Raw genomic sequence first — 26,258 nt, 5'->3', positions numbered from 1 at the left:
CAACGTGTTCACTGGAACAGCTGTGGAGTTTCATATCCAATTTCTGAAGCAACAATAACTGAGAACTTGATTTAAATTGTAAAGAGTTACTAAAAATCACAACCACTACACAGAAGCCAGAAATAACAATTTATTTATTTTCTGCTTTATGTCAGTTTATTAGAGTAAATGAATTATACCCGACAGTCAAGTATCATTCCTTGGTTGTTTGGCTTTATTCGGCAGCTTGATTATTTCGGTTTACACGAACGCTGGTGGACAATCAATCTGTCTGGGAGGAAAGTACGCCCACAGACGTCACAAGGCACCAGCTGGTCTTGGGAGCTTCTCCAAGCTGCCTCATTTAAAGCATCAAGATTATATGTTCCTTTACCTGGAAAGGAAAGAAATAAACACATCATTACTATGTGCAAAACAAGTCTAATGAATATTTTAGGTGGACCATTTTAACAAGAGAAATAAAGCCTCTATATTTCATCTACTTCATGATATCAGTTATTAATCACAAGCAATATTTGTCTATAGATCCTGACTTTTCAGTATTTATGAAGCATTTGATTGGGGCTATTTTGCAGAAATGAAATAGCCATTATGCTCTGGCACTAATTTCTATCACTATTTCCTCAGGAGTGGTGAAGAAGGCTTTTGGTACATTGGGTTTCATCAGTCAGGGCCTTGAATTCGGATGTTTTGCTGCATTTATACAAAGCACTGGTGAGACCACATTTGGAGTATTGTGTTCAGTGTTGTGGTCACCCTGTTATAGGAAAATTGCCATAAAGCTGGGAAGAGTGAAGAGGCAATTTACAAGGATGTTACCAGGACTCAGGGGACTGGGTTATGGATAAAAGTTGATCGGAATAGGACTTTATTTCTTGGAGTGCAGGATTTAGAGGGATGATGCACTTACTTTTCCTAGGATTGCAGAATTAAGAACTAGAGAATGTAGGTTTAGTGTGAGAGGGACTAAAATTAATGGGAACCTGAGCAGAAGTTTTTACACCAAGAGTCTGTACAAGTTTCCATAGGAGGTAGTTGAGGTATATATAAACCATAAAACAATTACAGCACAGAAACATCCACCTTGGCCGTTCTAGTCCGTGCCGAACACTTACTCTCACCTAGTCCCACCTACCCGCACTAGGTCCATAACCCTCCATTCCTTTCCTGTCCATATATCTATCCAATTTTTTTTTAATGACAAAATCAAACCTGCCTCTACCACTTCTACTGGAAGCTCATTCCACACAGCTACCACTCTCTGAGAAAAGAAGGTTCCCCTCGTGTTACCCCTAAGCTTTTGCTCCTCAACTCTCAACTCATGTCCTCTTGTTTGAATCTCCCTTACTCTCAATGGAAAAAGCTTATCCACTTCAACTCTATCTATCCCCCTCATAATTTTAAATACCTCTGTCAAGTCCCCCCTAAAATTATGTTTTGTAAATAATTTCTAAAGGTTCTGCTTATGAAATGAAATTTCAAGGGTGCATCTATTGTATATTCTTTCCAAAGTATTGGAACATATAATTAACAGAACCAGTATAAAATTTCCAGCATACAGAGGCAGGCAGGTACACTTAGTAGCTCAGAACCCCTATTATTTATGTTACGTATCCCGTAACTGGAGAACTTACCAGCAAAGATAGAGAGGTCCGTTGAAGTCTGATGTCACTATTTTCAAACGTTTTTATTGATAAAAAAGGAGAATAAATTTATTCCAAAGAATAAAGACCTAACTTACTCAACCTTTCTCTGTAACTTAGGTGCTGAAACCCAGGTAACATTCTAGTAAATCTCCTCTGTACTCTCTCTATTTGACAGTATATTGACAACATTTAAAAGACATTTGCTTTATACATGGTTAGGAAAATTTTAGAGGATATGGACCAAATATAAGCAAATGGGATTTGCTTAGGGGGCACCTTAGCATGGACAAGTCAGGACAAAATGCACAACTCACATAAGACAATGATATAATCACATCATATAATACGGTAATAATAAACCTGAATTCTAATTCTGGCTTGTTCAAATGCTATATTGTTCTATGACTACAATACATTCTCGAAGAATAAAAGTAGCCATAAGTAAACACAGATCCTTGATGCTTCTAAGAGCAAAAGTATTATCGGTTTGGGATATATCAGGACATTATCAATTAATTTATGCAGGACTATGGAAATAGCAAATTAACTTCCCTCCTTTCATACTTGCCAGCTTCTATGTTACTATAATAATAATGGCTAGAACTCTAGCAAAATCTGATTTGCGGAAGACAAGACAATCTGTTGATGCTGGAAATCCAAGGCAATATACACAAAATATTGGAGGAACTCAGCAGACCAGGCAGCATCTATGGAAAACAGTAAACAGTCAATGTTTTGGGCTGAGACCCTTCAGCAGGACTGGAAAAAGAGCTGAGAAATCAGAGTAAGAAGGTGGAAGAAGTGCAAGGTGATAGGTGAAACTGGAAAAGGGGGAGGGGTGAAGTTAAGAGCTGCAAAACCTTTAGGTGAAAGAGATAAAGGGCTGGAGAATGGCTTACAGAACTGAGGTTGAATGTGTATTGTGAAGAAGTGGGATTTTACTCAAAACTAAAAATAAGGATTTCACCAAAGAACAATTTTCCCACCTTCACTTGGCAGTCAGCTCAGATAGGAAAGAGGAAATACAGGTGATGATGAGTGAAGGAAATCAACTGGCATTACAGCATCTGATGATTACACTACATTAAAAGACCATCGGCATACCAACTGGATTGTAAATAGGATTATTATGCTAACAGATGACGGAGGTGGACCCTGCCCAACCAGGTTCATAAGCCAGATTGTAAAAGAAAATTATGTTTTGTAAATAATTTCTAAAGGTTCTGCTTATGAAATGAAATTTCAAGGGTGCATCTATTGTATATTCTTTCCAAAGTATTGGAAAATATAATTAACAGAACCAGTATAAAATTTCCAGCATACAGAGGCAGGCAGGTACACTTAGTAGCTCAGAACCCCTATTATTTATGTTACGTATCCCGTAACTGGAGAACTTACCAGCAAAGATAGAGAGGTCCGTTGAAGTCTGATGTCACTATTTTCAAACATTTTATTGATAAAGGGACACAAAAGTAGGGTTAATACAAACATTCAGATAGTGCACATCGTCAACACTCAATCTAAAGTGCGGGTATAGTAATAATCATCATTAAGAAGTGAGCTCTGCTGGTGTCTAGGGGTTAATAGATTGTCCGTTGGAAATATAAAAGTCACTCAAAGTCTGCAGGCCTCAGCCCTTTGAAAATTGCTGGGTTTTCCGTGGGGCGACCGAGAGAGAGAGATTGGGGGAGAAGAGAAAAAACTTGCCAAATCTTGATGAATCTTCCATGAAATCGGGGGAGCGTTGGTTTCCTCTCCCCGATGTTAGTTAAAAGCGGTTTTCTGTGATTCCAGCCACAGATTCCAATCCCGGAATCTGACGCACGTGGCTTCCTTCAGAATGGCTTCCCGCTGCTGCAGGATCACTCTCTCGTGTATTCTGGGTGCGTCTGAAGGGGCTGTCCCCCTGAGACTCTCCTTTATACTTCCTCACGGGGTCGCAGGTGTCAATCAGGTTGGGATGATGCAATCTCTGTCAAAACCAGCCCACCTTGCCTGAGGGCTTTTCACGTGGTCTCCATGAGACAATAGTTGCTGTTGTCTTTATTCTGTATCCCTGGTGGGACCTGCAATTTGGCACGTCTCTCTCTCTCTCCGACTGAGTCTACTGACCCCCCACCCCCCTTTCGACTGGTGCTCTTGCGATTCTCACAAAGGAGGGGCTGGGATCATAACACCTTCCCTCTTAAAAAAAACGTTTTTACCAGCGGTTAAAACGGAGTGGTCCACAGTCTTACAGGAGTTTTGAATCTAACACAATACACAAGTTTTTCTTTTCACAAAATACTACCATTATACATTCAAGTCAGTATCTAAATAGTTAACGATTACAGTGTCCCTTTCTTTAATATCTTAACATGGCGAACTCTACATCAGACTTCAATTCAATAACCACCTATTTATTTTTTTTCCCTAATAAGCAACAAAACTAAGGAGGTGTGACCTTAGCTTAGGTGCATTTACAAAAGTTTACGCGAATACTAATAGTTTCAGTCGTTTAACTTAACCGGCAGGTCTCCAAAGGGCTGTCTTTAGTATTCACAGGCTTTGGCGCAAACCCGTTCAACCTGCCTGGCTGTCTAACAATGGCATCTCCATTAACCGTCGCTTCTTTTTCGGCGAGCCCCCCGTGGGGAACTTGAGTAATTTTTCGTGGTGAACTCCCGCCAGCCTCGTTCATCGGGGTTATTTTTGCAACACCATGCCCCAAACTTAGACCCTTTTCACCCAATTCTTCGATTTTACCCAGGTGGCTGGCCCTTTTATCAGTCCCCTTCAGGTTATTGGTGTTTGATTCGAACTCTTCGCTCAAGTAGCCTGTCGAAGGCAGCCTTTTCACACCCCATCCTGGCATAACAATAGAGTGGGGTCCCCCGCTATTCCCCGGCTCACTCTGTGAGCGATCTGCCAGGTTTAAGATTTCTTCCTTCGATTTGGAAACTACAGGCTTTTTGTTTCCTTCGCCAACAATCCTCACCCCCCCATTCTTAAATTCTGCATTAACTTTGAACACTCCTTCGAGTACAGACGCCAGGGAACTCACACTTTCCCCGGTTACCAAGGTTAACCCTTTTCCCACTGAACCGAGTCCATCTGACCCACAAGGACGGCCGCCCCGTTCCACTGGGTCAGATACGTCAGACTTCTTCTGAGCTCCGTTACTAGGTTCAGCCCCTCGGGCATCCCCATCTCGGACACACTCAAACGGGACATTGGCCTCTTCCAGGCTTTCAACACCCGTACCTTTTTCAAATTCTAACTTCCCCCGATCCTCCCAGTTACTCTCTGGGCAGCTCCCACCCGGGGAAGGCGCAACCCTGCGAGCTGAAACAACCTCCTCTGCCCTTTCAGCAGACCCCTTCGAGGCAAGGGTATCCTTTCCATCTAGGACTGCCCTCCTCTCATTATAGGGAACACCTTTAGAACTCTCAAGTTCTTCAAACAATTCTGCCAAACCAGACAGATCATCCATGTCCAACTCTGGACCTTTCAACAGCTTTATCTGTTTCTCATCTTTATCTCCTACCTTTAGGACCTTTCTCTTCGCTAAAGGCAGATCTATCTCCTCTCCCTTACCCCCTTTCACTTTACTACTCTTCGTCTTACCACCCTCGAAACCCTCATGGCACAGGGTCGGCAAAGACGTCTCGGCCAAATCAAAACTGGCCAGATTTAAACTGCTCTCGTTCACAGCTCTCTCTCTCGACAGGCTGCGAGTGACCGCGCCGGCGAGATGGTCCTTGGGCGCTAGGGGCGGGGCCACCGTACTCGCCGGTCGCCAGGTCGGCAGCATGGCTGACCAAACCTTACCCCCTGCTAAGTCGTTTCCCAGCAGCATGTCCACGTCAGCTCTCGGGAATTCTGAGGGCACCCCTATTTCAACTGATCCATACACCAGCTCACAATCCAGAATGACCTTATATAAGGGCACCATTTCTATCCGTTTATTTATTCCTTCCACCTTTACCATGCCCGTTTCCCGACCAAATTCTAGTATCTTACGGCTAACCAGGGATAATTCAGAGCCCGTATCCCTCCAGATTCGTACGGAAACTGGTGTGTCTCCCTCCGTCACAGACACGGTTCCGTGTGACAGACAACTCCCAGAGCCCTCTCGTACTCTGTCTACCCTCGGCTCTCTGGTCGATTTGCTGATTACTACGGCACACCCGATAGGGACTGTGGTTTTCCCTCTTCCTATCTCCTTCCTCGGAGCAAAGCATCGAGATGCAATGTGCCCCTCCTTTCCACAATTAAAACAGGTCAAACCCGGAGCCCTCTGGCCGTCTTGCCTTTCCCCCTCAACCTTACCGCTAGCTCCCGGTGGGACCTCTGCCTCACTAGTCGGACTTTCTCGATCGTTCCCACGGTCTCTCTGGGGACCTTTATTCGAGGGAGTCTTTGTCTTGTGGGTTAGGGCATATTCGTCCGCCAACCTGGCAAATTCTGAAATGGACTTATCCGGCTTCTCATTCAAATACACCCGGATCTCCTCTGGAACACAACTTTTGAATTCCTCAATCAAAAATAACTCCCTGAGACGCCCATAATCCTCGTCCACTCTTTCCGCGGTGCACCAACGGTCCAAGAGCACCCCCTTCTCATGGGCTAGCTCGGTATACGTTTGATTCCACCCTTTCCTTAAATTTCTAAACTTTTGTCTATAGGCCTCAGGTACCAATTCGTAAGTCCGGAGAATTACCTTTTCTACCTCATCATAATTCTCCGCTTCTCCCTTCCCCAGGGACAAAGCCGCATATGCTCGTTGGGCTTTCCCCTTTAACACACTTTGTAACAACGCCACCCACTGCTCTTTTGGCCACTTCTGATTTACTGCCACCTTTTCAAAAAGCAAGAAATAGCTATCGACATCTGTCTCCTCGAACGGGGGTACCAATCTCAACTCCCTACTAACATTAAACCGCTCTGCTTGGTCTAACCCTTGATCTCTTCGTTCGTTCTTCATCTTCTCAATTTCCTGGTCATGTTGCCTCTGTTTCTCTTTCTCGGCCCATTCCCTCTCTTTCTCTTCTGCTTCTAGCTTCTTTAGGTTAATTTCATGCTGCCTTTGCCTTTCCCTCCCTCTCTCCTGCCTTTCCCTCTCTCTCTCTCTCAGCCGCTTCCAGCTCTTTTAACTTAATTTCACGTTCCAACTTCAATTTCTCCACCTCTAACTGAACCGTCCCACTTGATGGTACCTCTTCAGGGATATCTCCTAATACCTCAGCTTCAAACACCTTCTTCCCAATGTAATACTGAGTTATGGCCCTTCGTATCTCCCGCTTTTTCATGGACGACCTCACTTCTGTGAGGTTCAACCCCTTCGCTAAATTTAACAAGTCTGATTTTGTGGCCGCCTCTAGCGCCCCTACCATCGGGTTTTCCATAAATTCCCCCACGTCCATCTTTGCTGGTTTCCCGTCTGGCTACCCGCGTAACCAGATTCAAGTTTTTTGATTTACAAGCCCGATTCACTGGCCTCCCAATTTGGTGTCAAATCCCGGACGAGAAACCCAACTGTTACGTATCCCGTAACTGGATAACTTACCAGCAAAGATAGAGAGGTCCGTTGAAGTCTGATGTCACTATTTTCAAATGTTTTTATTAATAAAGGGACACAAAAGTAGGGTTAATACGAACATTCAGATAGTGCACATCATCAACACTCAATCTAAAGCGCGGGTATAGTAATAATCATCATTAAGAAGTGAGCTCTGCTGGTGTCTAGGGGTTAATAGATTGTCCGTTGGAAATATAAAAGTCACTCAAAGTCTGCAGGCCTCAGCCCTTTGAAAATCGCTGGGTTTTCCGTGGGGCAACCGAGAGAGAGAGATTGGGGGAGAAGAGAAAAAACTTGCCAAATCTTGATGAATCTTCCATGAAATCGGGGGAGCGTTGGTTTCCTCTCCCCGATGTTAGTTAAAAGCGGTTTTCTGTGATTCCAGCCACAGATTCCAATCCCGGAATCTGACGCACGTGGCTTCCTTCAGAATGGCTTCCCGCTGCTGCGGGATCACTCTCTCGTGTATTCTGGGTGCGTCTGAGGGGCTGTCCCCCTGAGACTCTCCTTTATACTTCCTCACGGGGTCGCAGGAGTCAGTCAGGTTGGGATGATGCAGTCTCTCTCTCGACCAGCCCACCTTGCCCGAGGGCTTTTCACGTGATCTCCATGACAATAGTCGCTGTTGTCTTTATTCTGTATCCCTGGTGGGACCTGCAATTTGGCATGTTTCTCTCTCTCTCTCTCTCTCTCTCTCCTACTGGGTCTACTGACCCCCCCCCCCCCCCCCACTTTCGACGGGTGCTCTTGCGATTCTCACAAAGGAGGGGGCTGGGATCATAACATTTAACTGAAAAATAAGTAATTGTTCCTGACTGTTCGAACAGCAGGGGTTCCAGTCAGTTATTGAGACCTAAGCTCAGTAATTGTTTTGGCATTACTGGAGTCCTGTTTACAGTGGAATGCTTCCTAATTACTAATTTCTTCTTAATAAAGACAGCCCACAGCACCAGTGGTAGATTGACCACTTAGTTTTCTCCATCCTCTCTCCTGGTGAAATTATGGGAGTTTCCTTTCATAGAACATGACTGACATGTGCTTGTATCAGTCATCCACCTACTTGTGCCAGAATAATAGATGGATTTAAAAAAGAAAGATTAGAAGCAAAGACAGTAAGAAAGCTCTGGCTGCAGGATCCAAGGATTAAAATGACATAGTGCTCCTCATCATCACCTGATTGAAGCACATACGACTTGCCAGGAAGCCATGTCACAAAGCACTAAATTTGCACCTTTCTCTGACAATTACAAGTGAGCTGTAGGAATCAATGTTCTATGCTTTGCACAGAAAATGAACAAGAGATCACTGGATTTCTGGTACTGCCAATATCATACCCTCTCTGTTAACAATAAATTGGTGTGGAGATACTAAGCAAGTTTTCGAAACAGTAAGGCATCAGGGAGCACAAAGGATGCCAGCAGAAGAAGAAGAACATAAGAAGGCAAATATTCTGCTCTGGAAAGTAACAGCCTGGGCTACATGAACATTGAAAGTCAGATTCCCTGGTCCTAGGTGTTTACAAGAAGGATGCTTGCAGAACATTACATAAATGTGCGGGCACAGGGGATGGCAATAAAAGATGCAGTAGATATCAAAACAGTTGCAGAGTCTGCCAACTATGATGCATAGATTTTCAGAAACTTTTAGGATGGTGAATTGGCAATTTGAGTATTTCTCACATTTCCTTACTGTATTGAAGGAAGGCGTTTGGACCCACTGATTCTGTGCTGGCTCTCCAAGCATTCCCTCACTTACTTACCTGTAACCTATTCTCTCTGATTCCCATTAATTGCCCTTTGTTTCTCGTACCACTCACTAGTACTAGGAATAATTTATGTGGTCAGAGAACCAAACAACCAGCACAGCTTGAGATTGGGGTGGGGGGAAGGTTCAGGGGAAAAGCAAATAAACCATAGTGAATATCTACAAACTCCACACACTGAGCAAAGCAGCAGAACTACCTTCTGTACGTGTGCTGATTGAAAAAAAGCATAAAGATGAAAGGCCAAAAGTAAAGATAAATATTTGGTATAAATTCCATGTTAAATATGTTCCATATGAATGTCTTTTGAAATAAAATTTCTAGTGTAGAGAATGTAGTAGAATATGAGCAATTTAAATCCCTGAGAATCCTCCCATATGGCCTGTTTTTAAAATGATCTTATTGTGATGTCCAATCCTTTCTTCTTGTTCCACAGGCCACTGTTTGAATGTTCTGAATAGGCCTGACCTGTTGGATCTGCTCTTCATCAGACCAGCTGTTGAGCATTATTCATGACAGTTAAACTTCCAGGATTCAATTGAATCGCTCACACATTCCACACTATAACTAACTGATTCTTCCAACTAGGAAGAGACTAAGTTGGAAATCTATTGAGGCACAAGGGAAGCTGGTTCCATTTGACCATATTTGCAAATAATTTCGTCTGTGTTGATTCTCAGTGACATTGTACAATTATTTTCATTGAAATTTGAAATATATCAGAGTCCATGCAAGCATAGTTAAACTTAGATCAAAAGGCTAATACAATTTCTGTGCATTGTCAACAAGATTAATGGAAGTACAAAGATCAAAGCACTTTGTGTGACTATCAACTAAATTCATTTTAAAGAGGCGATGATGTGGAGTTTGTTTTGGATCCATGGATACAAATAACTTGGTGGCAGAGTGAATTTGTCATGATTGGGGATGAAGTTAATAACAAAGGAAAGATGTGCCAGCTACAGCTATTGCTTGTTGCTAATTGCAAATTGTAATCTTGACAAATATTTGCTTAATATATTATGCTACCACAGAAGTGTATAAAAATGGAAACTGACTTGTGTAGAATGTGTTTATATTTGGTTTTGACTTAAAAATGTAATAAATCTTTTCTTTAGCTTATGCAATCCTAAAGATTCAACAATCATTTACTGGATTGAAAAAAAAACATCAATCACCAGCTTTTGTTGATTGGATGGTTGGCTGGCTGTGATTCAGAACGTGCACCAAGACAGTGAGCAAGTCAGCCTATTTTATATAACCATGCCTCCCACTACTTGAGATCTGAATTTTCAACATCTGCAATGTTGGTTCCCTCATCAGCTGTGGTTTTGATCTTGCACCAGAATTCAGAACATCAAAGGTACTAACATATGAAGTCAATTCCTTAGTTTTCAGAGGTATTGCTAGTAACGTTGCAAGTAAGGGAAAGTAATAGTGGCTAACAGCTTAACATAGAAGTGGCTTGAGTCTTGCATGGTGAGATTTAATTTCCTATCATATTCATTTTTAAAGTAATGAATAAACTAATCAGTCTGAAGACTGTTTTACATGCATTGGGCATCTGAATAGACTTAATGATCAAGAGAAACACAGCTTTAGCTGCTGAAACAGCTGTCTTGAAATCAGAGACAGTGTGATAGAAAAGCACATTTCACACCAACTGCACCATCAAAATATTCCTGGATAAAATGTTGGAAAGTGAGCAAGTTACACAATGAAGAAACCTTAACCAATTTAGCTGGAAAGAACATGATGTTACATAAATAGCTCTCTCATCTATCCTTTAAGTGAAAAATAAAATGATAAAACTGTGATTTAAGTGACATGGAAAGGTAGTTCATCATTTAAGCAAGAGCATATGAAGGATGAAAAAATATTGTGTGAACCATATAAAAACTCTTCACTAGTCCACAATATAATAATGAAAAGGGGTAAGGCAAATAATGGTTTAATATGTTTTAAAGTTTGTTGTAATATATAACCAAAAGCAAAACAGTGTGACACTTAGGACAATGTATCAAAATTGATGTAGGATGAAAAATACCTGCTAATGAAATTCATTAAATAATCATTTGTAACTCCTCTGCAAATGAAGCAGACCATTCCTAGATAACATTTGGGCATGGACGTAGAGTGATAAGTACACCACAAATCTACAAGACCATGACTTTCTCTAACGACCTTCCCTTGACAATCAGTGGCATGGCCATTGCTGAGAACCCCACCATTAACATTTTCATGCCCACAGTTGATCAAAAATCCAAATGGATCAGCAAGGAAAGAAAAGCAAGAACAACTGAGAGGAAGCAAAGTGTCTGACAGGACAGGAAGGTGGATGGTAAGGGTGAGTAAACAAGTGTTTGTGTGATGATGGTTAGAATCTGACAAAGAGTCTGGGGACTGAGCTTCTCCCAATATTTAAGAGGAATCTGGACAAATATATGAATCATGAATACATTGAAGGTGACAGACCATGTGCCCAAGGTTCAGATCAGTATGGATGGTTACTCAGTGGTCTGTTCGGACATGGTGGGCCACAAGGCCTGTTTCTGTGCTGTTTGAGCCCATGGCATTATGAGTATGCATCATTTATAAGGTGCACTGCAATTACCACCCAGGCACCTCCGAAACTCATGGCTTCTGCCACCAATTCAGGCAAGTGTAGCGTGCACATGGGAATACCATCATATGCAGATTGTCCCCCAAGTCACATGCCACCCTGACTTGCCAATTCTTCATCATCCAACCCAGCAGGTTTGTGGGAGTGTCTTCAAAGGAGCTCCAGTAGTTTGCCAGTACCTTCTCAAGTTCACAAAAATTATCACCCTTCCATCAGTAGATCCACTTTCATATTATCAGTTCACCCAAAAATTTACTGACCACAGTGACCACAGCTTTCAAGTACTCTCTGCAACATACAGCATCCTCATCTTCTCATTTCTTTGGCGCTACTTGGCTTATTACTTGTAGCCAAAGGTAACGTTGCTCTTTGCTTCCCCAAGACTTCACCTATGTACAAGTATATCTTCCCTAATAAATTTAAATGCTGGAGCATATTATAAGTAAAATATAGACACCAAAGATACATGCTCCTTCCTTACATGTTGGAATTTCATGTTGTTCATGCTGTGTAACAGGGATATGGTCGGGACAGTGAGAACAGGTGTTTCAAGCAACAGAAAGGCAGGTTTAATACCTACCTGAAGACCTCTAAAGATGAGAAGTAGATTGTGGTTTGTAATTGGTTTTGTTGGCGGTTGACCAGTAAACCATAAGACACAGGAGAGAATGAAGCCAGCTGTCTCAACAAGTCTGCTTTGCCATTCCATCACGGCTGATTTTTTATCCCTCTCAACCCCAGTTCTCCTGTCTTCTCCCCGTAACTTCCGACAACCTTAATAATCAAGAGCTTATCAGCCTCTGCATTAAATATACCAGCGGCTTGGCCTCCACAACTGTCTGTGGCAATGAATTCTACAGATTCACCATCCACTGGCTAAAGTGCTTGTACTGGTTTTGAATGAAGCAGGATCTGGGATGATTGGCAGGATAGGAAAAGAAATGTGTGCAGCTGGAGAATACTGTCAACAGCACCTTTAATCTTAGAATGTCTTGTATAAATGTGGAACCATTGTTTAAAAGGGTAGGAAAAAAAAGGCAGGAGACCACTGGCTGGTGAGTCCGACATCAGTGGTGGGTGATTCTGAAGAGATGGTAGGATTCAGTACAGTTACCATTGCTTTGCGCGTGGGGAGCCAGGTCTGAAAGATCTCTGCAGCACACACAAAATGCTGGATGAATTCAGCAGGCCAGGCAGCATCTATGGGAAAAAAGTGCAGTTGACATTTCAGGAGAAAACCAAGCATTTTGTGTGCGTTGCTTGGATTTCCAGCACCTGCAGATTTTCTCTTGTGTGGAAGATCTCTTGGAGTTCTTTCAAGGAGGTAATAGGGGTAGGGCATGGATATTGTCTGTATGGAAATTAGCAAAGTCTGGGACAAGATCCCTCATGGTGAGCTAGCCTGCAAGGTTAGATTGTATGGGATCAATGGGAAGATAGCAGATTGAATTTAGTGGTAGGAAGCAGAGGGTGAAAGTTGACAGTTATTTCTTCCTCTGGATGCCTGTGCCTATTGGTGCGTCACAGGTTTTGGTGCTGGGACCTTTATTATTTGTAATTTATACAAACAGTTTGGATGTAAATATACAGGGCATGTTTATAGAATTAAGTTTGTGGATGGTGCTAAAATAGGTGGTATTGTAGTATAGAAGGTTGTGAAAAATTACAGAGGGATCATGATCAGCTTGGTACGTGGGCTGAGGGACTGGCACATGCCTTTCAATTAAGATAAATATGAGCTATTGCATTATAGGAGATCAAACCAGAATTGGACTTTTACAGTGAATAATCAGGCCCTGGAGAGTCTTATGTAACAAAGGGATCCATCAGTTAAAGTATATAGTTCTCTGAAATTGGCATCATAGGAGAATAGAGTGGTGAAGAAGGTGTTTGGTATGATGGCCTTCATCAGGGCATTAAGTACAGGAAGTAGGAAGTTATGTTGCCGTTATCTACTTTCTGAAGCAAATTTACATGTTTAATGTACAGCCAATTAGGTGGAAATTTCAACATGAGCTATGAAAATATGAATATAACTCCATTAAAATCAAGCTGCCCAGGAAAGATAATTTGACACAGGAAGTGTAAATTAATGACGTGCGTCAGAAATGCCTTTTTGTAACGGTAACTGACTGCATGAAACAAACTATTCAGAATCAAACTTGAAATGCTGATATCTTGCCAAAAAATTTATAATCCTGATATAACAGATACATTAAAGAATTACTTCTAATGTGCACCTACCCTTGATAGGCCTGACTTCAGGTTTTTTGGGTTCAGGCCTCCTGAGATGCTTTGGAAGCTGGTCATTTTCAATGTGCCATTTCTTTAAACACTGGGGCTCATGGATACTTATTGATGTAGTTCCATATTCGCGACCACAAATGTAGCAGAACACTGTTCGTGGACGTCTAACTGCTGGTGGCTAGAGACAATTGTAAAATGTCAGTCTTCTAATACTAAACAAAATGTACTGTATTATTCAAAAGCCACGATGCATTAAGAGTATGGGCCTGGGACTGAGCTAAACTGGGCAGTAATATTATGATTGCACCAGTAGATTTGCTTGCCCAATGTCTGCCATCCACTCTATAATGTACTGGTTAGGCACAGGAGTACATTCAGCCAGAGACTCATTCCACCGAGAAGTAACACTGAAGTCATTCCTGCCTGTGGCCATCAAACTTTACAACTCCTCCCTCAGAGTGTCAGACACCCTGAGCCAATAGGCTGGTCCTGGACTTATTTCCACTTGGCATGATTAACTTATTATTTAATTATTTATGGTTTTATATTGCTATATTTCTACACTATTCTTGGTTGGTGCGACTGTAACAAAACCCAATTTCCCTCGGGATCAATAAAGTATGTCTGTCTGTCTGTTTTACACTTCCCAATCTAAACAAAACCTTCAGATGGCAAGACTAAACAATGATGTGAATATACTCATGTCATTGGATGGCTTTGTTAATAGGTTCAAATGCATATTCAGAGACACACTTTCATATTGTTGTAGCAACAGACCAGACTGGAATAATTAAGTCAGATTATTTATGTAATAGTTGAGGAGTAATTCCATACACTGAATTAATGACTACGTGAGTAAGCATGTCAACTTTTGTTTTAGCAGAAATATACATGAACCTTCAAGTTTACCTATGGTAATACTGCAGTAGATTTGATCTCAGGCAATGATTAGTTGAATTACATTGAATGAGATAGAGAGCTTAGTAACATGATGTCATGACGGCAACCCTTCACCCTTACTGTGTCAGCAAAACAAAAGAACAAAACAGAAATGTCTTCAGGATGGAGATCGATCCACATGTACCTGTCTACATTGATGGTGTTGAGCTTGAGAGAATGGAGAGCTTCAAGTTCCCAGAAGTGACCATCATCCAAGCCTGTCCAGGTCCAACCATGTAGATATTACAGCCAGGGCATGTCCCTCTTGACTCTTACCAATTTTTATCAAAGTACCACAGGACGTATCATATCTGGATGAAGAACTGCTTGGTATCATAACTGCTCTGCACTTTACCAGTAGCAACTGCAAAACACCCAAAATGCTGGAGGAACTCAGCAGGCCAGGCAGCATCTATGGGAAAGAGTACAGTCCATGTTTCAGGTTGAGACCCTTCAGCAGGACTGGAGAAAAAAGGAGTAAAATTAAAAGGGGGAAGGGGAGGGGGAAACACAAGGTGATAGGTGAAACTGGGAGGGGGAGGGGTGAAGTAAAGAGCTGGGAATTTGATTGGTGAAAGAGATACAGGCTGGAGTAGGGAAATCTAACAGGAAAGGACAAAAGGCCATGGAAGAAAGAAAAGGGCAGAGAAGCACCAGAGGGAGTCGATGGGCAGGCAAGGAGATATGATAAAAGAGGGAATTGTGAAGGGGGTGGGCCATTACCAGAAGTTTGAGAAAATGATGTTCATGCCATCAGGTTGGAAGCTACCCAGATGGAATATACGGTGTTGTTCCTCCAATCTGAGTGTGGCCTCATCGCAACAATAGAGGAGGCCATGGATAGAGTACGTGGAATGGGAACGGGAAGTGGAATCAAAACGGGTGGCCACTGGGAGATCCTGCTTTTTCTGGCAAATGGAGCGTAGGTGCTCAGCAAAGCAGCCTCCCAATCAATGTTGGGTTTCACTGATAGACAGGAGGCCACACCGAGAGCACCGGACACAGTATATGACTCCAAAAGACTCGCAGGTGAAGTGTCACCACACCTGGAAGGACTGCCTGGATGGTAGTGAGGGAGGAGGTATAGGAGTAGGTGTAGCATTTGTTCCAAAGATAAGTGCCAGGAGGGTGATTAGTAGGGAGGAACAAAAGAACAAGGGAGTTGCGTAGGGAGCGATCTTTGCGGAAAGCAGAAATTGGAGGGGAGGGAAAGATGCACTTGGTGGTGAGATGGCAGAAGTTGTGGAGAATTATGTGTTGGATGCTGAGGCTGGTGGGGTGGTAGGTGAGGTCAAGAAGAACCCTATCCTTGGTAGGGTGGTGGGAGGATGGAGTGAGAAGACGTGTGTAAAATGGAAGAGATGCGGTTGAGGGCAGCGTTGATAGTGGAGGAAGTAAAGCCCCTTTCTTTGAAGGAGGAGGACATCTCCTTCATTCTGCAATGAAAAGCCTCATCCTGAGAGCAGATGCGGCGGAGATGGAGGAATTGAGAGAAGGCATTTTTACAAGTAACTGGGTGGGAAGAAGTATTGTCCAGGTAGCTGTGAGAGTCTGTGGGTTTATAATAGACATCAGTGGATAAGCTGTCTCTAGAGATAGAGACAGAGAGATCAAGAAAGGGGAAGAAGTTGTCGTAAATGGACCAAGTAAATTTGAGGGCAGGTGGAAATTGGATGCAAAGTGGATGATGTCGACGATGATAAGTTCTGCATGGGTTCAGGAGGCAGCAACAAGGCAGCCTTCGAGGTAGTGTAGGAAAAGTGGGGGACAGTCACCAGTGAAGGCTTGGAACATAGGCTGTTCCAATAGCCAACAAAAAGGCAGGCATATCTGGGGCCCATGTTAGTGCTCATGGCTACATCTTTTGTTTGAAGGAAGTGGGAGCAGCCAAATTATAAAGAGTGAGGACAAGTTCCACTAGACGGAGGAGAGTGGTGGTGGAGAGGAACTGGTTGGGTCTGGTGCCCAGAGAGAAACGGAGAGCTTTGAGGCCTTCCTGGAGTGGGATGGAGGTGTATAGGGACATAGTAAAAATAAAATGATGGGGGCCAGAAAACTTGAAATCATTGAAAAGATCAAGAGTGTGTGAAGTGTCACGGATGTATGAAGACAAGAAACTGCAGAATTTTGGACATAGCTCAACACATCATGGAAACCACATTTCCTCTATAGACTCTGTCTCAGCCAGCATAATCAAAGACCTCGTCCACCTAGACATTCTCTTCTCTCCTCTTCCATTGAGTAGACAATATACAAGTTGAAAGTATGTGTTCCCAGGCTCAAGATTAGCTTCTGTACTGCTTTTATAAGACAATTAAATAGTTTCCTGGTACAATAGGTTGGAACCTTGACCTCACAATCTACTTTGTTATGATTTTGCACATTATTGTTTACCTGCACTGGACTTTCTCCGTAACTGTTATTGTTTTACCTTGTTCTACCTCAATGCATCCAATTGCTTATAAATGAAAAAAAAGAATGGACTTCATCATTCTGCTGGGATTTACATCAACTAGTAATTATTTAGCAATGACATATATAAGTTGTTCCAATCTTTCTGATTTGGAGACCTGCATTCTCAATGCCCAATTCGCAGTAACTGATATTTGATGCTATACCACCCAGCTGCCCATTATTCAACACTCTTGTACAATTAAATGACACCCTGACTATTAACATATTGAATTAAGATCCTTGTCCTTAGAGACCCACTGAAGTCTTTGGTCACCTTATATTTACAATCTTTATGCTTCTTTGAATGCAACAGCATCCTCTGGGTCAGGTTTTCTAGGTACTGTTAACTCATTCTGCTTTTCTTTGACTTGGGAATACATTGGAAGTACTTATTAGAAGAGGTACTGAAACACTTACAGATCTGTAACTTGTGCTTGACTTAGGTATTTTTGATGATGTGCCTCCATCAGTTGATTTACAGCTTCTCTGGTGCACGGAAAGTTGATCAGGTGGGAATGTTTGACCACAGTTTTTGCAGGGAATGAGCTGGGCATTTCCCCTTGTGAATAGTGCTGTGTTTGCAACGTTATCATCAAGTGAACCATCTACTTTTACAGGCTGTGGTTTTTTGGGTTCTGGTCTTTGTTTGTGCTTTGGTAATTTCTTATTCTCAATTCGCCAGTTCTCCAGGCACCGAGGCTCATGAATGACAATTGAATGCAATCCAAATTGCTTACCACATATGTAACAAACCCTCCGAAGTTTTGACATTTCTTTTGTTTTCAGATATATTGAACTACTGTTGTGGAAAGTTTTTCAATTAAAATTCTTGAATGATAGTTGACAATTTGCTTTGGATATCCAATAAATGATGATGATTATATGATTTGAGTTTTTATATGAGTAGATGTTCGTGTTTAAATGAGTGTGAAGGTAAGTTTAATGAGTCGATTACGTATCCACACGAAGATGTCCTATAGCTTATCTTTTTCTGTTTGTTTCATTTTAAAGCTTGATCAAGATGCATCAGATAAGATTCATTTTTTCCCACAATTCAGACATGCAGATAATTGTCTGCAATTTGAGTGATTTGTCAAGTGATCTGGTCTTTTTTTCAGAATTTGTAGTAGGGATGGAAGGTCCCAAGGCTTCATAGAAAATGTCTGCGAAATAGATACAATGTTTTATTTGGAAGCAATATCTTTTATAATTATCACATGGTATTTACAGAACGTTTAGTTCCTCTTAAAAAATTCATGCAACACAGTTTAAGCCTTTGAAAGTATAAAATTAACATTTTATGATCAATGGAAACATTAAAAAATATCAAAAGTATATAAAGCATGTTTTGTATTTTATACATATTTCGATATTAATATTATTTGATTTTGTTTATGACTGATTTGAGGTAGGGCAGAATCATTCCGAAGTTATTAACTGCTAGCAGGAGCTTTTTTTGAAATACAGTCTTATGGACTACTATCACCCAATTCACCCCACTTGAAATTACCTTATCCAATTATGAATCTTCTAACAGAATGACACAATAGTCACAGAACAGGTCATTTAACCCTTTAATTTTGAGCATGTTTCTAGATGAGCACTGTGCCTTTCCCACTCATCTGCCTTTTCCCAAGGTAATGCAATTTTGTTTCTATGAAATATTGATCCAATTCTCATTTGAAAGGTATGACTGAATGTTCCTCTATCAACCTGTTACATAATACATTCCAGATGCTAATAGCTCACTGACTTTCCTTTTTTGCTTGCCTCAGTCATCTTAACTTTATGTCTGGTTCATAATTCTTCAAATAATTGGAACCATTTCAATCTATCCTGCCTAGACTCCTCATTATTTTGAGCATATTTTGTCATATCTACTGTCAATCTTCCCAATGAAGAGCAACTCATTTACTCTTTCCCAATATTAACCCCTTATTACTCCAGTATATCATTCCTAACCTTTCATATCCCTTCTATTGTGGAATTGCTGGAATTGGTGGAATTGGAATCAATGCTTCTTTTGTGGGATAACTGGTAATTCATAGTAGCACATCAAAGTTCCGTATGCAGATAAATTGGAAACACAAATAATAATTATGGCGTAGTTCCTACAAAGTATAGAGGACCAATTTCTAACCCAAGATGTAAAGCATCTAAAAAAGGATTTGCTACTGGATTTCTTAATGGAGACTGAAATAGAACAAGTAAAAGTAAGGAGATATCTAAACAAGAGGGAGTTTTAGATGAAAGAGAAGGACATAATTATGATAAAGCAAAGTTTTGAGTAGCTGAAAATAAAACTAAATAGAACCACAAGCAAATAGTCAACAATATTAACAATCAATAGTGAAGAACATTTAAATAGTTTTCAACTGCATACAGGAAAATTATATTCCACTAAAACAGGTGTCCCCAACATTTTTATGCCATGGAATAATACCATTAAGTAAGGGGTCCATGGACCCCAGGATAGGAACCTCTGTACTTAAAGGAAAAGAAAATCTAACACTCACAAAACTCTTTAGAAAGAAAAATATATCAGAGAACAATGAAGTACAAGGAACGAGGTGCACAATACGCACACAGATATGAAAGGATTGCACTTTAAGAGTGAATACTGAGGATTAGGAAAGAAGTTAAGAACAGTTTTGGTCACTTCAAAACAGGAAAGATGTGGATGCTAAAGAGAGGGTGCAGAAGAGATTTACAATGATGTTGCCTGGATTGGAGAGCATGTCTTATGAGAATAGACTGAGTGAACTTGGCCTTTTCTCCTTGGAGCGACAGAGGATGAGAAGTAACCTGACAGAGGTATATAAGATGTTGAGAGACATTGATTGTGTGAATAACCAGAAGCTTTTTCCCAGGGCTGAAATGACTAACATGAGAGGGCATAGTTTTAAGGTGCTTGGAAGTAGGTACATGATGGGGGGGGGGGAAGTAAGTTTTTTAACTCAGAGAGTGGTGGGTGTGTGGAATGCACTGCCAGCAAATGTGGTAGAGGCAGATACAATAGGGTCTTTTGAGAGACACTTAGATAGGTAGATGGAGCTTAGAAAAGTTGAGCACTGTGTGGTAGGGAAATTCTAGGCAGTTTCTAGAGTAGGTTACATGGTCGGCACAACATTGTGGACCGGAGGGCCTGTAATGTGCTGTAGATTTTCTATGTTCTAATTAAGAAGGCAAGGAGGAACTATGAAACCAAATAAAGTAGTAAACTATTTCACAGATACATTGTTATAAAATAAAGGATGGTATAGGAATGAGGGATAGAGTAGATATTAATAAGCCCATCTGTGAAGCAAAGCTGAAATACTACATCATCACTTTGCTTTACTATCTTCCAGGGAGATACAGTGTTGAAATCGATAAATGATGAAGTGTCTATATTTAAAATTAGAAGTTTATAAAGAATAATTATTCAAACCCAAAAAGGGAAGAACCCCCAATCCAAATGGAGTAAATAGTGTTGATGTATTTAGGGGAAGGCCTGAAGAAAAGAAGATAGAAGGCTACACCAATCGATTTAGAGGAAGAAAGTTCACAGGAAGCTCCAAATGCTGTTTCTGGTATCCAGTATAATACTTGCTTTTATACTTTACACCTCAGACCCTGTAAGCTTCATTTTTTTTCACTTTCTGATTTTGCTCAGCTGCTGTCGAAGATTTATACACCCATATCTATCTGCACACCCGATAATTTTAGAAATGTACTATTTTTATTTTCTTCCCAACTGTATGTATGTCTTTCAGTATTACATTTCAAAGGTCATATTCAGTCTGTATGGATATAAGACCATTTCTTCCTCACTATAGCTTTAGCGCCCTCTGCAAATTCTGTAATTTCTCTGTGCACATGAAAATTCAACCCATATGACAGAGAAAACAGCAAGTCCAAAATAAACCATGTGGAACACCATCTCCCAACTTTCCTCTACTCCAAAACAAGGATTCATCAGCACTGAAAAGGGCTATGACAGGGGTTGAGGGGGTGGGGACTATTCAGCTTGCTTTTGACAGGTAATGGATGGGCCACATGGCCCCCTCCTGCTCTCTCCAACTCCTTAACTTTCTAATTCTGCAACTCTGTGAATGAAACTTGAGGCTAAAATCTGAATGCTTGGGTCATGGGGTAGCTATATACTGAGGATTTGTCAGTAGGACGAGATACAACGTTGCAATCAACGTTGCAATCACTCGAAGCATCTAATATTTCGCAGCGTGCACAAATTACTAACCTTGTTCCTTGCATAGTTCACTGACCTTACATCACTATCAGCTTCCAGCCATTGCCTCCCTGCGTCCCATGACAAACCGTGAGCCCGGTGTTGAACCTGCCACTGGATCCCATCAGCAGGCAGAGGGAGGCAGTGTTCCATTGCAACCACGGCAACCATTGCGCTTCCGGGTAGTTCCCTAGCAACACGATTCACAGCATGGTAGCAGGCCGCGGAGACTTCAGGAAGGCAAACATACAGTACTTTGCTATGGTTACTTTGACCGAGGGCAAGGTCCTTGTTTACTGACAGATTTGAACTTAACTGTTTCGTCAGAAATGTTTTAAAATATTTCATACATCGGTCAATTAATGCAGTCCATATTTTGGGATGAGCGCGGGTTTATAATACTACGGGTTGTTTCATTTAAATGTACGGAGAGGACATTTGCGGAATGGCAAAAAAGTTCAAACAGTAGCATAAAACGAGCGTAATGCATTCTCGGGCTGTGAGTTAAGCACAGACAGATAATCTGTCGGCATTAACATGAAATACAACCATTACTGAGGAACCTGTTGATAAATGTAAAGTGGAAATAATGCAAAGTAGATCGACGTTATCTGCAGATAACCACCCCTTTGATTGAGACACGCTGAGGTTACATTTTGGACAGTTTAGGCTGTTGCAAAATATCAGACATGGAGAATCAGAGAGATCAGGTTAAAGAAATTTGTGAGGCTGACACAGGAAACGGCGAATGCTGGAGCCTGGAACACAAACTACAAATCTAAGATGCTGGCAAGTGTTTTGATGTTGAAATGAGAAGCAGAGACGGGAAGGACTTCAGCTATAGGAGCTTTACACACTGTCAACAAGAAACGTCGGGAGGTGACCGATAAACGCATTTCCAAGAGCAAGCCTCACTGTGTCGTACAGTACGAGAAAACAGCGGTTCCACTCGAACGGACTTTTGGCGAGATACTCATGCTCGTGTATCCCTGGAGAGAGCACACGGGCCACTGGCTCTCTGCATTTCGGGGACTGGTGGGGGCCGCAAGGACTTCACTGCTTTCAGGGCAAGAATAGCAATGGGTTAATGTGATGTACATTTTGTAAACACTAAACTGAGAACGTTAATAAACCTCCCTTTCTAAAATTAAGAGAAAACATAACGAAACTCCATAAATAGCGTGAGCTGTTTACCAGCTAATGAGCACTGCGGTCCTTTTAATTCCAGATCATAAATGCAGCTTTGCAGCGAACACAAACCACAGCAGCAATCACAAACGTGAGTGAAGGCACGCACACACACATAGACGTGCTACAAGCGTTCCTACATAGAGAAACGTGCAGGGCCAAGACACGAGAAATTAATCTGAAAATCTGGCGTAAAACACATAAGAACGCTGGAGGAACTCCAAAAGTCAGGCAGCAGATACGGAGGGAATTCGTAGTGAAACTTTTGCACATGTACTGAGGTACAAAGAAAACCTTGCACACTGTTCGTACGGATCAATTCATTACAACAGTGTTTTGAGGTAAAACAAATGCTGAATAAAAATGCTCAAGTTACAGAGAAAGTGCAGTATAGATAGTGTAGGCATAAGGCCATAATGAGGTAGACTGTAAGCTCAGGAGTCCTTGGGCACTGTCCAATAGTCTTCTAACCTCTGGATGGAAGTTGACCTTGAGTTTGGTGAAATGTGCTTTCAAACTTTTGTATATTCTGCTTGATGGGAGGGGGGGCGAAAAGAGAATGCCTGGGATGGGCGGGGTCTTGGAGTATGCTGGCTGATTTACCAAGGCAGTGAGAAGAGTCGGCAGAGTCCATGGATTGGGCGCTGGTTTCCATTCAGCACTGAGCCCTGCCCCGAACTCTCTGCAGTTTCTTACAGTTATGGGCAGAGCAGTTGCCTTAACAGCCATGGTGCATCTAGTTTTGATGTCAGCTTTGGTAAGACTAGGAGCTTAGTGGAGTGTGTCATCAGGTGCTTAACCAGACAACCAGAACGATCCCAGACTTTTTGGACACTGCCAGAATCCCAGTGGCGGGAGGAGGAATGATGCTGTTGTTCTGAGGAAGGACATGATTCTACACCCACAATGCCATTGACACCCTCCTGGTATTGGATATCCAACGTGATTACTACCTGGCACGATCCAAATTGTGGCACTGCTATCACTCCTTCAAATCTGCACTGGATGGCAACACTTACCCCTGAATGGCAATTCTCTTCTCCTGATAGGTACATCTCTGCCAGTTGAGAGTAGCAAAGAGCAGCAGAAACACCCATTGGCATCAGAGAGCTTTCTGCCTCCGGGATACAAGGGATATTTTCCTGCTCAGTATGACATCTTGTAAGAGGTTACGGATATGAGCATAAGCAATGGAAGCAGGAGTAGGGCATTCAGCACCTTGTGTCTGCTCCACCATTCAATAAGACCATGGCTGATCTATTACTTCAGCATCAGTCCCATATTCCTTGATTTCCTTAATATCACATGCACACTCTCCTGTTTACATCAACTGTGCTGAGGTTGAGAGGATTGATAGCTTCAAGTTCCTACCCATGAACATCACCACGGCCTGTCCTAGTCTAACCATATTGTCATCATGGTTAAGGAAGCTCAGCAGTGCCTCTACTTTCTCTAGAGGGAAAAAGAAATTAGCATGACACTTTGGTGTGCACTAATTTTTATCGATGCACCATTGAAAGAAGCACAACAACACCATCAGGGAAGCACAGGTTAGAACTGAACATTATCCATGACCCCTTTACATGTACTATGTGTACCCAAGTGCCCCCAAAATGCAGAGTAGTAGATTGTAGAGATGTCTTCTAAGTAACTGAGTAATCCTTAAATATAGCTCAGCTGCAGTTAATTGAACACCATAAAAAACTTGATCCTTGAAAGTGCAATCATCAAATTTCCAAACCAGGAAAACAAATCTCAACTGCAAATATTCCAACCATACATACAAAATAATGGAAGAATCATCAATTCAGGCAGCATCCATGGAGGGAAATGGATATTCAATGACAAACATTGACTGGAAGTGGAAGGGACTGGAACTCCAATACTCCAATGAGCATTGAATGACAAATGCATATCGCAAGTGTCTAATGCCTTAAGTGAAACTGCATAGAAACAGAGAAAAACTACAACACAATACAGGCCCCTTGGCCCACAATGCTGAGCCGAACATGTACTTACTTTAGAAATTACCTACGGTTACCCATAGCCCTCCATCTTTCTAAGCTCCATGTACCTATCCAGGAGTCTCTTAATAGATCCTATTGTATCTGGCTCCACCACCATCGCTGGCAGCCCTCACCACTCTCTGCATAAAAAAACTTACCCCTGACATCTCCTCTGTACCTACTTCCAAGCACCTTAAAACTGTGCCCTCTCGTGATAGCCATTTCAACCCTGGGAGAAAACTTCTATCCATACAATCAATGCCTCTCATCATCTTATATACCTCTATCAGGTCACCTCTCATCCTCCATCGCTCCAAGGAGAAAAGGCCAAGTTCACTCAACCTATTCTCGTAAGGCATGCTCCCCAATCCAGGCAACATCCTTGTAAATCTCCTCTGCTCCCTTTCTATGGTTTCCACATCCTTCCTGTAGTGAGGTAACCAGAACTGAGCACAGTACTAGTGACACAAAAATTGTTTGGTTGAATTCAGGAAACTCCACAGATCATCTAAAAGTCTTGTATTTGCACAATCAACATATAAGGACATAAAAAAAAAGGAACAGGAATAGACAATTCAGCACTCATCAGCTACCAAGCCTACACCAGCAATTAATATGATCATGGGCAGATCTGACCTCTCCTCACCTCCTAGTTGGTACCAGTCTCAGATAATTCCTAATTTTCTGATGTTTAAGAAGTAACCTATTTCATCTTTGAATACTCCAATGATCTAATCTCAACCACCATTTGAAGTAGATATTCACTCCACCTATTGGGAAAAAAGCTCCTATTCACTTCAGTTTTAAATGATAGCCTACTAATGTTTAATTATAGAAAGTATCAAAATTCAATTGCATTGTGTCTAAAACCATAACTATAAGGTAGAATACATATGCCCTGTTTCTTTGCCTATGGATTACACTGATAGACAATAGACAGTAGGTGCAGGAGTAGGCCATTCGGCCCTTCTAGCCAGCACCACCATTCACTGTGATCATGGCTGATCATACACAATCAGTACCCTGTTCCTGCCCTCTCCCCATATCCCTTGACCCTGCTATCTATAAGAGCTCTATCTAACTCTCTCTTGAAAGCATCTAGAGACTTGGCCTCCACTGCCTTCTGGGGCAGAGCATTCCACATATCCACCACTCTCTGGGTGAAAAAGTTCTTCCGCATCTCTGTTCTAAATGGCCTACCCCTTATTCTTAAACTTTGGCCTCTAGTTCTGGACTCACCCATCAGCAGGAACATGCTTCCTGTCTCCAGTGTGTCCAATCCCTTAATAGTCTTATATGTTTCAATCAGATCCCCTCTCATCCTTCTAAATTCCAGTGTATACAAGCCCAGTCACTCCAATCTTTCAACATATGACAGTCCCGCCATTCCGGGAATTAACCTTGTGAACCTACGCTGCAATCCCTCAATAGCAAGAATGTCCTTCCCCAAATTTGGAGACCAAAACTGCACACAATACTCCAGGTGGGGTCTCACCAGGGTCCTGTACAGCTGCAGAAGGATCTCTTTACTCCTATACTCAATTCCTCTTGTTATAAAAGCCAGCATGCCATTAGCTTTCTTCACTGCCTACTGTACCTGCATGC

At 41.8% G+C, this 26,258-nt stretch overlaps 1 protein-coding gene across 4 annotated transcripts; it reads right to left on the bottom strand.

Moving 5' to 3' along the window:
• Nucleotides 1-116: 116 nt before the first annotated feature.
• Nucleotides 117-22,582, bottom strand: LOC132394022 (zinc finger protein 474-like). 4 transcript variants are annotated; one of them, XM_059969649.1, is made up of 4 exons: nt 21,472-22,558; nt 17,649-18,394; nt 13,836-14,016; nt 117-373 (listed from the first exon to the last, which is right to left on the bottom strand). In XM_059969649.1, the coding sequence occupies exons 2-4, from the start codon at nt 18,000-18,002 to the stop codon at nt 231-233; spliced, it is 678 nt and encodes a 225-aa protein (XP_059825632.1). In that variant the 5' UTR covers nt 18,003-18,394; nt 21,472-22,558; the 3' UTR covers nt 117-230. The 4 variants fall into 4 exon arrangements, with proteins under 4 accessions (XP_059825632.1, XP_059825628.1, XP_059825629.1 ...); XM_059969646.1 differs by lacking the exon at nt 117-373 and adding an exon at nt 6,629-12,791 and having other exon boundaries at nt 21,472-22,582; XM_059969648.1 differs by lacking the exon at nt 117-373 and adding an exon at nt 6,629-12,791 and having other exon boundaries at nt 21,497-22,582.
• Between the last annotated feature and the right edge of the window lie 3,676 nt (nt 22,583-26,258).

This window comes from Hypanus sabinus, chromosome 5, assembly GCF_030144855.1.
Source record: "Hypanus sabinus isolate sHypSab1 chromosome 5, sHypSab1.hap1, whole genome shotgun sequence".
Classification (NCBI taxonomy): Eukaryota; Metazoa; Chordata; class Chondrichthyes; order Myliobatiformes; family Dasyatidae; genus Hypanus; species Hypanus sabinus.
Note: the sequence above shows the minus strand (reverse complement) of the source record. Positions and strands in the feature narration are given on the sequence as shown.